General features: G+C 43.1%; 1 protein-coding gene across 1 annotated transcript in view; it reads right to left on the reverse strand.

Annotated features, from left to right (window-relative positions):
* Window positions 1-6,381, reverse strand: part of LOC129834025 (DNA polymerase delta catalytic subunit-like) — a 31,354-nt gene extending 24,973 nt beyond the window's left edge. The window contains exons 1-9 of the mRNA XM_055898848.1: window positions 6,195-6,381; window positions 5,744-5,857; window positions 5,351-5,491; window positions 4,329-4,454; window positions 3,798-3,966; window positions 2,698-2,812; window positions 2,488-2,617; window positions 1,675-1,841; window positions 1,348-1,452 (exon numbers count right to left, since the gene is read on the reverse strand). Of these exons, the coding sequence (XP_055754823.1) occupies window positions 1,348-1,452; window positions 1,675-1,841; window positions 2,488-2,617; window positions 2,698-2,812; window positions 3,798-3,966; window positions 4,329-4,454; window positions 5,351-5,491; window positions 5,744-5,857; window positions 6,195-6,381 (1,254 nt within the window). The remainder of the gene's footprint in view (window positions 1-1,347; window positions 1,453-1,674; window positions 1,842-2,487; window positions 2,618-2,697; window positions 2,813-3,797; window positions 3,967-4,328; window positions 4,455-5,350; window positions 5,492-5,743; window positions 5,858-6,194) is intronic.
* Between the last annotated feature and the right edge of the window lie 6,436 nt (window positions 6,382-12,817).

Raw genomic sequence — 12,817 nt, forward strand, 5'->3', positions numbered from 1 at the left:
TGAGCAAGTTGAGACTAAACTGCTTGGAGGAACCCTGGATTGTAAACTGTCATGGTCAAAACATATTGATACAACAGTAGCTAAGATGGGGAGAAGTCTGTCCATAAAAGCACTGCTCTACCTTCTTAACAGCACTATCAACAAGGCAGGTCCTACAGGTCCTGGTTTCTACCTTCTTAACAGCACTATCAACAAGGCAGGTCCTACAGGTCCTGGTTTCTACCTTCTTAACAGCACTATCAACAAGGCAGGTCCTACAGGCTCTAGTTTCTACCTTCTTAACAGCACTATCAACAAGGCAGGTCCTACAGGCTCTAGTTTCTACCTTCTTAACAGCACTATCAACAAGGCAGGTCCTACAGGCTCTCGTTTCTACCTTCTTAACAGCACTATCAACAAGGCAGGTCCTACAGGCTCTAGTTTCTACCTTCTTAACAGCACTATCAACAAGGCAGGTCCTACAGGCTCTAGTTTCTACCTTCTTAACAGCACTATCAACAAGGCAGGTCCTACAGGCTCTAGTCTCTACCTTCTTAACAGCACTATCAACAAGGCAGGTCCTACAGGCTCTAGTTTTGTCGCACTTTGACTACTGTTCAGTAGTGTGGTCAGGTGGCAGAAAGAGGGACTTGGGAAAATTGCAGTTGGTTCAGAACAGGGCAGCAGGGCTGGCCCTTAAAAGTACACAGAGATAACATTAATGACATGCATGTCAATCTCTCATGGCTCAAAGTGGAAGAGAGATTGTCTTCATCCCTACTTGTTTTTGTAAGAAGTTGACAAGCTGAATGTAGGTGTCTGTTTAAAATACTAGTACAAAGCTTGGACACCCATGCATACCTCACAAGACATGCCACCAGAGGTCTCTTCACAGTCCCCAAGTCCAGAACAGACTATGGGAGGCGCACAGTACTACATAGAGCCATGACTACATGGAACTCTATTCAACATCAGGTAACTGATGCAGCAGTAGAATCAGATTTAAAAAGCAGGATATAAATACAGCGGGGACTGTGAAGACATGCGCATACATTGAAATATTGTTGAATGGTGGTATTATTCATTCTGTACTGTACATTTTCTATTGTAGATATGTAGATATGTAGTGGTGTAATAATGTTATATGATGTACTATTTTATATTTTGTTTTATATGTAAATGTAAGTGGTTTCTAGTATCTTATGACAGGCAGGTACAGCTCCAGTTGTTAGACTGACAGGTCCACATACAACAAGGCAATATACAACAAATACTGCATCAACAGACATTGATCTGGCAGGTTAGACTTAGAATCTGGACGTTCTGATTCTAGAAGTTTCCATAGAACCATGGCCTGTCTGTACTGACCTTCAGGGTAGCTGCTCTGTTCAGCAGGTAGGGAAGGTCAAAGTTCTGGATGTTGTACCCAGTGATGATGTCTGCATCCACTGTCCTCACGAACTCAGCCCAACTCTGCAGGGGGAATACACAGAGCCAATCAGGGGGGAACCTCCACTGCTGTTGGTCTTAAAGCAGCCAAGCTCAACTCCACACAAGTGTGTGTGTGTGTGTGTGTGTGTGTGTGTGTGTGTGTGTGTGTGTGTGTGTGTGTGTGTGTGTGTGTGTGTGTGTGTGTGTGTGTGTGTGTGTGTGTGTGTGTATGTGTGTGTGTTTGTGTGTGTTTGTATATGTTACCTGTAGTAACTGGCTCTCTTTAGTAAAGCACAGGACCTGGGAGCCCACGATGCTGGAGCAGGACTGGAGGGTGAAGACGGTGCGGATGAAGGGCTCCTTCTCTCCCTGTCGCTGCACCATGGAGGCTATCTGGATCACTGGGTCTTTCTCTGCCTCTGGAAATATCCCTGCAAGAAGACAAGAGAGTTGGGCCAACCTTTACAATAGTGAATAATGTTCTGATTCTAGACATTCAGTTACATAGAACAGTCTAAATACTCCTCATGTCATGTAAATGAAGAGTTAACATGGCTGTCATAGAATGTTGTAGTGTCATGTAAATGAAGAGCTAACATGGCTGTCATAGAATGTTGTAGTGTCATGTAAATGAAGAGCTAACATGGCTGTCATAGAATGTTGTAGAGTCATGTAAATGAAGAGTTAACATGGTTGTCATAGAATGTTGTAGTGTCATGTAAATGAAGAGCTAACATGGCTGTCATAGAATGTTGTAGTGTCATGTAAATGAAGAGCTAACATGGCTGTCATAGAATGTTGTAGTGTCATGTAAATGAAGATCTAACATGGCTGTCATAGAATGTTGTAGAGTCATGTAAATGAAGAGTTAACATGGCTGTCATAGAATGTTGCAGAGTCATGTAAATGCATCATAATGCAGAAACCTCAATGTCCCAACTCTCTAAATACATGACTCTGCCGACAGGAGCCAGAGGACAAGCCAGTAAATACAGTCTCTCCAGTCCACAGACACACAATCAGTACAATGCAGTATAATATAGTACAATACAGTACAATGCAGTACAGAGCACAAACCTTTTCTTCCAGCACACTCAATGTCAAAGCTGAGAACCCTGAGAGGAGCGATCCTCTGGTACTCTCCCTCTGCTGGGTGACTGATCAGCTGGGTCCATCCCACATCAACCTCATACTGACACAGAGACACCTAGGAGAGAGGAGGGGCGGTGTTGTAACTCTGGAACACCCCCTGGGTGTGTAAAGGCCCAGAGGTCTCTATTCTCTTACCTTGCCTGGGTAGTGAGCGTCCATCTCCCCCAACTTCCTCTCCTCCCTCACCCGGTACTTCCCTTTGGGCAGCTCAATCCAGCAGCAACCCACCACATCACTGTCCACCATAAACCTAGCGCCCCGGGACACAGCGGACCTCATTTATCAAAATGTGTACAAATTCATTTGTTCATTCTCATGAAAAACAACTGCTTACTGTGTGAATTTGGTTGAAAATACATTTCTCCCTAAAAGGTCAAAATAATTGGTTTATATAGTTTAACACTGGAAGCCCTGAGGAAGTCATTTTAGCTGCTTATCAATAAAACATGTTAATCTCCTTTTAAAGTCCTGCACAACACTACTTCCTAGACTCATCCTAAATAAGTCTATTTCATTAGTGTTAGAAGCAGTTTCAGGAGGACACGCCATTTTGTTTCACTGAGCGCCATAAAGTGACTTTTCAAATCCTCCTCGAGTCACACGCAGGTAGGACGTTTTGATTTCTATACAGGATCAGAAAGAGCACATTCGGAGGCATCCAACACACTTACCATTGTGAATTAACTCTCAAAAATTAAAAGATTGACAGTATTTCAAAATAAAACTTTCTACAAGAATAAACCCTGATTCATGCCCTCCACACGTGCGCACGCTGCAACAGATGGCCTACAGTAACATAAACTAATGACAATGATATTGGGTTCTTTGAAATGAAATACATTCTGTATTCTAATGTTACTCAAGAGCGTCATAAACACAACCAAGTGATCATTTTTTCGATAGCATATATGAACTGTATTTATTAGACTGTCAGAGTGTTCCAGCTCGTTGAGGCAGTAAGGGGGGTCAGCGAGGCCTGGCAGTTTAGGGAATGAACTGGGTTAAAATGTCAAGAGAAAACCAGGACTGCTTCTTTTTTTACTTTTCTCCCTCCCTCCCTCCCTCCCTCCCTCCCACCCACCCTCCCACCCTCCCACCCTCCCACCCTCCCACACACACACACACACACACACACACACACACACACACACACACACACACACACACACACACACACACACACACACACACACACACACACACACACACACACACACACACACACACACACACACCTGATCTCAAAGTCGATGTTAGCCTCGTAGGAAGAGAAGCTCTGAATGGGGAAAGGTCCAAACTTAAATCCCTGTTCCAGGAGCCTCTTCGCCGGGGCAATCAGACGAGGCATTGCCATGGTGATGCGCAGGAAGTCCGCAATCCGTTTCCCATGGTAACCATACATACCTGGAGGAGAGATGGGGAGGAAGTTATCAACTACCCTGTCAGCCTAGTCAACACCACAGCACTACAAGCTACCACACACACACACAACCAAAAACAACAGTTCAACTGTTAACACACAGGATACTCCTCTGCATCCTTGGTAAAAGGAGGTAAGGACTGATAGAGTCTTCACTTCTTCATTCAACCAATTCAAACGCTCTTTTCTTTGCTACCTGGCCAAAAAATGTCCATGTTAACATTCTAATCTTTCCTTTGCCTCAAATGACTACTGGAACGCACCCTGTGTGTATCCAGGAGTCAGCAGTCCCACCACCAGCCTATTGCAGTGCCACCATTAGACCAGACATGGTCACTATACCTACTTTCTTTGCGTGTGATGTCCACCGCCAGCACAGTGACCGACATGTTGTCCTTGTTGGAGCGCATGTCCTTCAGCACAGCAGAGTTAAGCTCCCGTTTGAACTCACTCAAGTGATCACTGGTGAACCCTGAGACAGAGGGAGGAAGGGAGGGGAAAGTGAGAGAGAAAAGGGGTGGATGAATTTGATATTGTTACTCCATTCCACCGACTCGGTGGACAATATTAAAGCCATTATTTTCATGTGGTTTGTGGTTGGCCATCAGATGTAGTCCTAAATAATAATGTAGCCTTCTGCTTGTTAAAGTGACCACGACATTACTACTGTGATGCCTAGAAAACACCTCTCACACGTTCATGCCATGCTTAGCTCACACTAATAGGTCTGATATGTAGAGTAATGTTGCATATCACCATGCTTAGCTCACACTAATAGGTCTGATATGTAGAGTAACGTTGCGTATCACCATGCTTAGCTCACACTAATAGGTCTGATATGTAGAGTAACGTTGCGTATCACCATGCTTAGCTCACACTAATAGGTCTGATATGTAGAGTAATGTTGCGTATCACCATGCTTAGCTCACACTAATAGGTCTGATATGTAGAGTAACGTTGCATATCACCATGCTTAGCTCACACTAATAGGTCTGATATGTAGAGTAACGTTGCGTATCACCATGCTTAGCTCACACTAATAGGTCTGATATGTAGAGTAACGTTGCTTATCACCATGCTTAGCTCACACTAATAGGTCTGTTATATAGAGTAACGTTGCTTATCACCATGCTTAGCTCACACTAATAGGTCTGATATGTAGAGTAACGTTGCGTATCACCATGCTTAGCTCACACTAATAGGTCTGTTATATAGAGTAACGTTGCATATCACCATGCTTAGCTCACACTAATAGGTCTGTTATATAGAGTAACGTTGCATATCACCATGCTTAGCTCACACTAATAGGTCTGATATGTAGAGTAACGTTGCGTATCATTATATTACTCATTTTCAGAGAAAACTCACCATTGGGGGCAGGGATGTAGAAATAGGGGGCAAAGCCGTGCACGTGGCAGCACACACTGTTCCCGCTGTCAGTCACCCCGAACATGCGGATTATTGGTACATTCCCCTGAGACTGACCTGGCATGCCAGCCACAACAGCCCCTGTTGAACAGACCATCACAAACAGTTTAGGTTGGTGTCATGACTCGCACTCCTGCTTTAAAACGTGACATAAAAATGGCCTTTAAAAGTCTCTAGCAGCCTAAATATGCTTCAACTAAAACTAACATGTTGGTCCCATGGACTGTCAGGCATTGCCTTTACATATCCATCTATGATGTTGAGAGTGGGTACATTTCTCCAGCCGCATCCCTGAGCTTTATTGCAACAGAAGTTGACTGTGACATAGCTTACCTAAATAGTAGTCGAGGTCGATCTGTTGGAAGACCAGGGTGTCAGAGTCCGGGTTAAGAGGGGCGGCCTGCGGCCGACGCCATCGGGGGTTGAGGTCAGCAGAGAACAGCTCACCTGCAACCGGGTCACGGGTCACATGCAGAAGACAGGAGATTGGTCAGTCAGTGTGATGTTAAAGAGGCAGGTTGGTGAAAAATGAATGAAACTCTCCACCACCAGCGCCAGTAGCCTGGGTACCAGTGTGTTTGAGTTATCATTCCACTCCTTGTCATGCTAAACATGTAGTTGGCCTACATGGAGTGGAATGATGGTTTTAAACAGGTTCTGGATTTCAGGCTAGTCAAATGGCAGAAATCCTAAACATTTCAGTCATTCCAGACAATAGGAATCCCTGGTAAGACTAAAGCCTGCACAATGCACATCAACATGCGCTCTCCTCTCATCCTCTCACCAACAGGGATGACGTCATGCCCCGCCTGTCCTTCCCTCTCCTCTGCCTCCATATCGGCTTCTTCGAACAGGGCGAGTTCCTCCTCGAAGATCGACGGGCTGTCTTCCCAATCCCCGCCAGTTTTACCACGCTTGGCCTGGGACGCCCCGCCCCTCGGCGGACCGCTACTCCGCCTTTTAGCATCCATGTGTCCTACAGGAGACATCAATGGACCAACGATTAGTACTTTACACACCTTGTAAGCATTTGTATCTGTCATGTGTGAATGTTTTTTATATATTTAGTACTATATATTTATCCTATCTGATTTGCAACAACTTAAGTTCCTTCTGGAAAATTTAAGTAATTCTAGTGTATTCTATTGAACCAAATAGGCTACAACTGGTTCAGCTGGTAGAGCATGGCGCTGACACCATCAGGTCGTGGGTTTGATTACCGCTACGGCCATCCATAAAAAAATGGACCCACTACCGTAAGTCACTTTGGATAAAAACGTTAGTTAAATTGCATGTATATTATATAGCCAGGCCTATTTCATTCTGATTTATATAATTCACTGTCATCTGGCCACTTTGATTATACAGTTGAAGTCGGAAGTTTACATAGACCTTTAGCCAAATACATTTCAACTCAGTTTCTCATGACATTTAATCAGAGTAAAAAATCCCTGTCTTAGGTCAGTTAGGATCACCACTTCATTTTAAGAATGTAAAATGTCAGAATAATAGTAGAGAATGATTTCAGCTTTTATTTCTTTCATCACATTCCCAGTGGGTCAGAAGTTTACATACACTCAATTAGTAATTGGTAGCATTGCCTTTAAATTGTTTAATTTGGGTCAAACTTTTCAGGTAGCCTTCCACAAGCTTCCCACAATAAGTTGGGTGAATTTTGGCCCATTCCTCCTGACAGAGCTGGTATAACTCGGGTTTGTAGGCCTCCTTGCTCGCACACACTTTTTGAGATCTGCCCACAAATTTTCTATACGATTGAGGTCAGGGCTTTGTGATGGCCACTCCAATACCTCGACTTTGTTGTCCTTAAGCCATTTTGCCACAACTTTGAAAGTATGCTTGGGGTCATTGTCCATTTGGAAGACACATTTGCGACCAAGCTTTAACTTCCTGACTGATGTCTTGAGATGTTGCTTCAATATATTCACATAAGGTTCCTTCCTCATGATGCCATCTATTTTGTGAAGTGCACCAGTCCCTCCTGCAGCAAAGCACCCCCACAACATGATGCTGCCACCACCGTGCTTCACGGTTGGGATGGTGTTCTTCAACTTGCAAGCCTCCCTCTTATTCCTCCAAACATAACAATGGTCCTTATGGCCAAACAGTTCTATTTTTGTTTCATCAGACCAGAGGACACTTCTCCAAAAAGTATGATCTTTGTCCCTATGTGCAGTTGCAAACCGTAGTCTGGCTTTTTTATGGCAGTTTTGGAGCAGTGGCTTCTTCCTTGCTAAGCAGCCTTTCAGATTATGTCAATATAGGACTCGCTAAACTGTGGATATAGATACTTTTGTACCTGTTTCCTCCAGCATCTTCACAAGGTCCTTTGCTGTTGTTCTGGGATTGATTTGGACTTTTCGCACCAAAGTACGTTCATCTCTAGGAGACAGAACGCGTCTTCTTCCTGAGCGGTATGACGGCTGCGTGGTCCCATGGTGTTTATACTTACATACTATTGTTTGTACAGGTGAACGTGGTACCTTCAGGCATTTGGAAATTGCTCCCAAGAATGAACCAGACTTGTGGAGGGCTAAAAAAAAAAAAATTCTAAGGTCTTGGCTGACTACTTTTGATTTCCCCATGATGTCAAGCAAAGATACACTGAGTTTGAAGGTAGGCCTTGAAATACATCCACAGGTACACCTCCAGTTGACTTAAATGATGTCAATTAGCCTATCAGAAGCTTCTAAAGGCATGACATCATTTTTCTGGAATTTTCCAAGCTGTTGAAAGGCACAGTCACCTTAGTGTATGTAAAGTTCTGACCCACTGGAATTGTGATAGATAATTAATAGTGAAATAATCTGTATGTATCAATTGTTGGAAAAATCACTTGCTTCATACACGAAGTAGATGTCCTAACCGACTTGCCAAAACGATAGTTTGTTAACAAGAAATTTGTGGAGTGGTTGAAAATCGAGTTTTAATGACTCCAACCTAAGTGAATGTACACTTCCGACTTCAACTGTAGCTGATGTAGCTATGGTGAGCTTTCTAGCGCAGTGGCTGCCTGGGCATCACTCGGGTGGACAGTGAAGGTTGTAGTGTTAGCTTGCTTGCCAGCTACCCTCATAAAATTCAATATTTAGGCCACTTCATTTCAATGCCCAATGATTCTTGAAATGCCTCATGAGTTTAGTAGAACGGTCTTACCCCACCATAATCAAAAATATAAGGTTGTTACAATGTCTTTGTAAACAATGTAGCTATAGCTTCAAAATGTGTGTCAAACTAGCTATCATTCTGATCTCATGTAGACTGGGACTTGTTAGGTTCATAGCTCCATCTATGAAGTTGAGTATTACCTAGCTAGCTTCAGTAGCTCCCTCATTTTTACAAAGTTACCTACATGTATCCAGCCCTGGCTATTCCTGTGAACTAACTACAGTGGTGGAGAAAGTAAAACATTGTCATACTTGAGTGAAAGTAAAGATACCTTAAAAGAAAATACTCAAATAAAAGTGAGTCACCCAGTAATAATACTACTTGAGTAACAGTCAGAGTATTTGGTTTAAATATACATAAGTATCAAAAGCAAATGTAATTGATAAAATGTACTTAGGTATCAAAAGTAGAAATCATTTAAAATGTCTAATATTAAGCAAACCAGACCACACGGTGTTATTGTTTTTTAAATTTACAAACAGCCACGGGCACAGTTCAACACTCAGAAATAATTTACAAACGAAGTATTTTATGTTTAGTGAGTTCGCCAGATCAGAGGCAGTAGGGATGACCTGGGATGTTTGCTTGATAAGTGCGTGAATTTGACAATTCTCCTGTCCTGCTAAACATTCAAAATGTAACGAGTACTTTTGGGTGTCAGGGAAAATGTATGGAGTAAAAAGCACAATAATTTGTAAGGAATGTAGTGGAGTAAAAGTAAAAGTTGTCAAATATAAATAGGAACTAACCAAAAAAAAACGACTTAAGTAGTTTACTTAAAGTATTTTACACCACTAACTATAGGAAACCTAGTGGCAGGACTGCCGTTTGGCTGAAACACGAATGAAGGACTGTGCCTTTAACAGCTAACGTTACCTAGCTACAATAACCGAATCCAAATATCACTTTCCAACTTCATAGCTAGCTATCCGCTGATGAAGTTGAAACACTGGTAACTACTGGTCACATTTGGAAGACGAGCAGGCATCATTAGTAAGTAGCTATCAATATTAATAGTTACACGCCGCCGTTGAGGTGTTTATTTGCTTCAATGTGAACTTCTCAACGTCGTTGAACAACAACACGCCTGCAAGTTAGCTATAGCTAACTAGCTAGCCCTGTTTCAATTGTAAATAGCTAGTTACAAAGAAACAAATGATTCTTCATCCGCATGTATTTGGCAATCGGACATATGTGACATCGTTAGCTAGCTCTCGCTACTTGGTAATAAAATGTTGTAGCTACCTTTGTCCAATGTGGTGACTTCGATCAGATTCTACTTGACAACAACTCCCGCCACTTGTGCGTTTAATTCGTGAACTTCCACCCCCGGAAAGAGCGGAGGATTTCCACAGCGCACGTGGTGATTGGTCAATAGAGCGGAAACCCGTGGCTGAAAAAAGGGATGGAGGCAGCGGCCATATTTGGTGTGGCTCAGAGACCGAAAACTCTGTGTGAGCTGTGTTAGATAGCTATCATAACAATATGTTTATATTGTAGTGACATTCAGTTTGAAGTCTAATCACAGAAAATAGACTTTAATATGTATTTTAATGACGTATAAAACACTTATATTGTATCTCTATGAGCTAATAACCTAACCCAATAGATGAAATAGATCTTTATTCCAATTATTATATTGTTAACAAGCAATGTGGTCCACTGTAATGTATTTATCGTTACGGGCTACTAAAGGGTTATATATCAGGCCTGTGTGTGTGTGTGCAGGTGCATCATGCACCCCAATAATCTGAGGGGGCACAAAGTACGTGAAGATGGCTGGGGGGGGTGGTGCGGAGGGCACCTCAAACAGCTTTTTCCTGCAATCTAGAGTCATAATCATACTTAATTCTGTGTAAAAGAATATCTCAAATGTTCTGCATATCTAAGCATACCTCTTAAGCTGTCTGTTTCCTCCTGACTGGTGGTTCTTTTTTTAAAGAAACTAAATATTCTTCTCTGCATCTCTGATCAAATCTAGGTAAAAGAGTTAAAGGAATTTGAGTCTTATTCGATACATTTAGTTATTACTTGATTTTCTAAACCTACCTTGCCTACTCTAACTTGATTGATATTCTGAAATGTCTTCTTGATTGCTAATTTTAGCAACGTTAGCATTTACACAATTGCATTGCTTGGAATTAGCTTGCAAAAAACGGAATAATTAGTTGAGGTAATATGTACATGTAGGTAGAGTTATTAAAGTAAATATGCATAGATGACAACAGATAGTAGCAGCCGTGTGAAAGAGGATGAGGGGGGGGGGGGGGGCAATGCAAATAGTTTGGGTAGCCATTTGATTAGATGTTCAGGAGTCTTATGGCTTGGGGGTAGAAGCTGTTAAGAAGCCTCTTGGACCTAGACTTGGCGCTCCAATACCACTTGCCATGCGGTAGCAGAGTAAACAGTCTATGACTAGGGTGGCTGGAGTCTTGACAATTTTCAGGGCCTTCCTCTGACACTGCCTGGTATAGAGGTCCTAGATGGCAGGAAGCTTGACCCCAGTGATGTACTGGGCCGTTCACACTACCCTCTGTAGTGTCTTGCGGTCGGAGGCCGAGCAGTTGCCATACCAGGCAGTGATGCAACCCGTCAGGATGCTCTCGATGGTGCAGCTGTAAAACCTTTTGAGGATCCGAGGACCCATGCCAAATCTTTTCAGTCTCCTGAAGGGGAATAGGTTTTGTCGTGCCCTCTTCACGACTGTCTTGGTGTGCTTGGACCATGTTACTTTGTTGGTGATGTGGACACCAAGGAACTTGAAGCTCTCAACCTGCTCCACTGCAGCCCTGTCGATGAGAATGGGGGTGTGCTCGGTCATCTTTTTCCTGTAGTCCACAATCATCTCCTTTGTCTTATTCATGTTGAGGGAGAAGTTGTTGTCCTGGCACCACACGGCCAGGTCTCGTCGTTGTTGTCGGTGATCAGGCCTACCACTGTTGTGTCATCGACAAACTTAATGATGGTGTTGGAGTCGTGCCTGGCCATGCAGTAATGAGTGAACAGGGAGTACAGGAGGGGACTGAGCACGCAGCCCTGAGGGGCCCCTGTGTTGAGGATCAGTGTGGCGGATGTGTTGTTACCTACCACCTGTGGGTGGGCCGTCAGGAAGTCCAGGATCCAGTTGCAGAGGGAGGTGTTTAGTCCCAGAATCCTTAGCTTATTGATAAGTTTTGAGGGCACTATGGTGTTGAACGCTGAGTCAATGAATAGCATTCTCACATAGGTGTTCCTTTTGTCCAGGTGGGAAAGGGCAGTGTGGAGTGCAATAGATTGCATCAGTGGAACTTATAATTAAACAGACTTTCCAAACGTGGGTCTGTTGTAGACCCATGCAGTTCCTCAGCGAAGTCAGTTCCTTTCGGCTTTCCTCATTTCAAAATAAAAGTCCCCCACAAGTTCTGGATTTTTTTGTTGCAGGTATGGCGCACGTGCAGAACTTTAATTATGAAGTAAGCGAAGAGGAAGTGGGTCTACAACAGACAGACATTTGAAAAGTCTGTTTAATTTATGTTCTATTAAAAAATATATCTCAATTTCCCCCCTGCATTAGGACCAACCCTACGGACAATCTGCATAGTAAATTGAACTTCTGGCTTTGCAAGCTAATTCCTAACAAGGCTAGTGTGTAAATACTACCGTTGCTAAAAGCATCTAGCTTCTTGGAGGTTGGGAGATTGGGAACCCATCTGGGCTAGCTAAAGCCAACTTTATAAAATTGCTAGTTGGCTAGTAGTATTTTTTTTTTTACCTGCAAATCAACCTGAGGGGGCACATGCCCCATGTGGGCAATGACGTGTGTGTGGAGAGAGAGACAGAGAGACATGCAAGAGGAAAAACTATAAGTTAGGTAAGGTTTCACAGTTAATAAGAACTGAGAGCGGGGCTTGCTGCATGGTCAAATGTCATTCTGTAGTCACGTTGTCGGTTGTACTTTCCGCTATACTCCAATCTGACACTCAACGAGCATTATAAATAACTTGCTTGCCCTTTTCTCTCCTCTTTGAAAAATAAAAAAAGACAGACCAGTTGCTCACGCTGCTCACGATTCCCTCTCCTTCGATTGACAACAAAGTCCACCAACCACAGTCCGTGTTAGTGAACTCAGTAAACCAATTATACATTTTGGTTTGTGAAAACGACCCATTTCCCATGGGCGGGGCCTGTACCCCATAGAAATCAAGGGGTCAAGAACGCCATCTCATAAATAATGTGAAAAGA

The sequence above is a fragment of the Salvelinus fontinalis genome, chromosome 34 (genome assembly GCF_029448725.1).
Source record: "Salvelinus fontinalis isolate EN_2023a chromosome 34, ASM2944872v1, whole genome shotgun sequence".
In the NCBI taxonomy this organism is placed as follows: Eukaryota; Metazoa; Chordata; class Actinopteri; order Salmoniformes; family Salmonidae; genus Salvelinus; species Salvelinus fontinalis.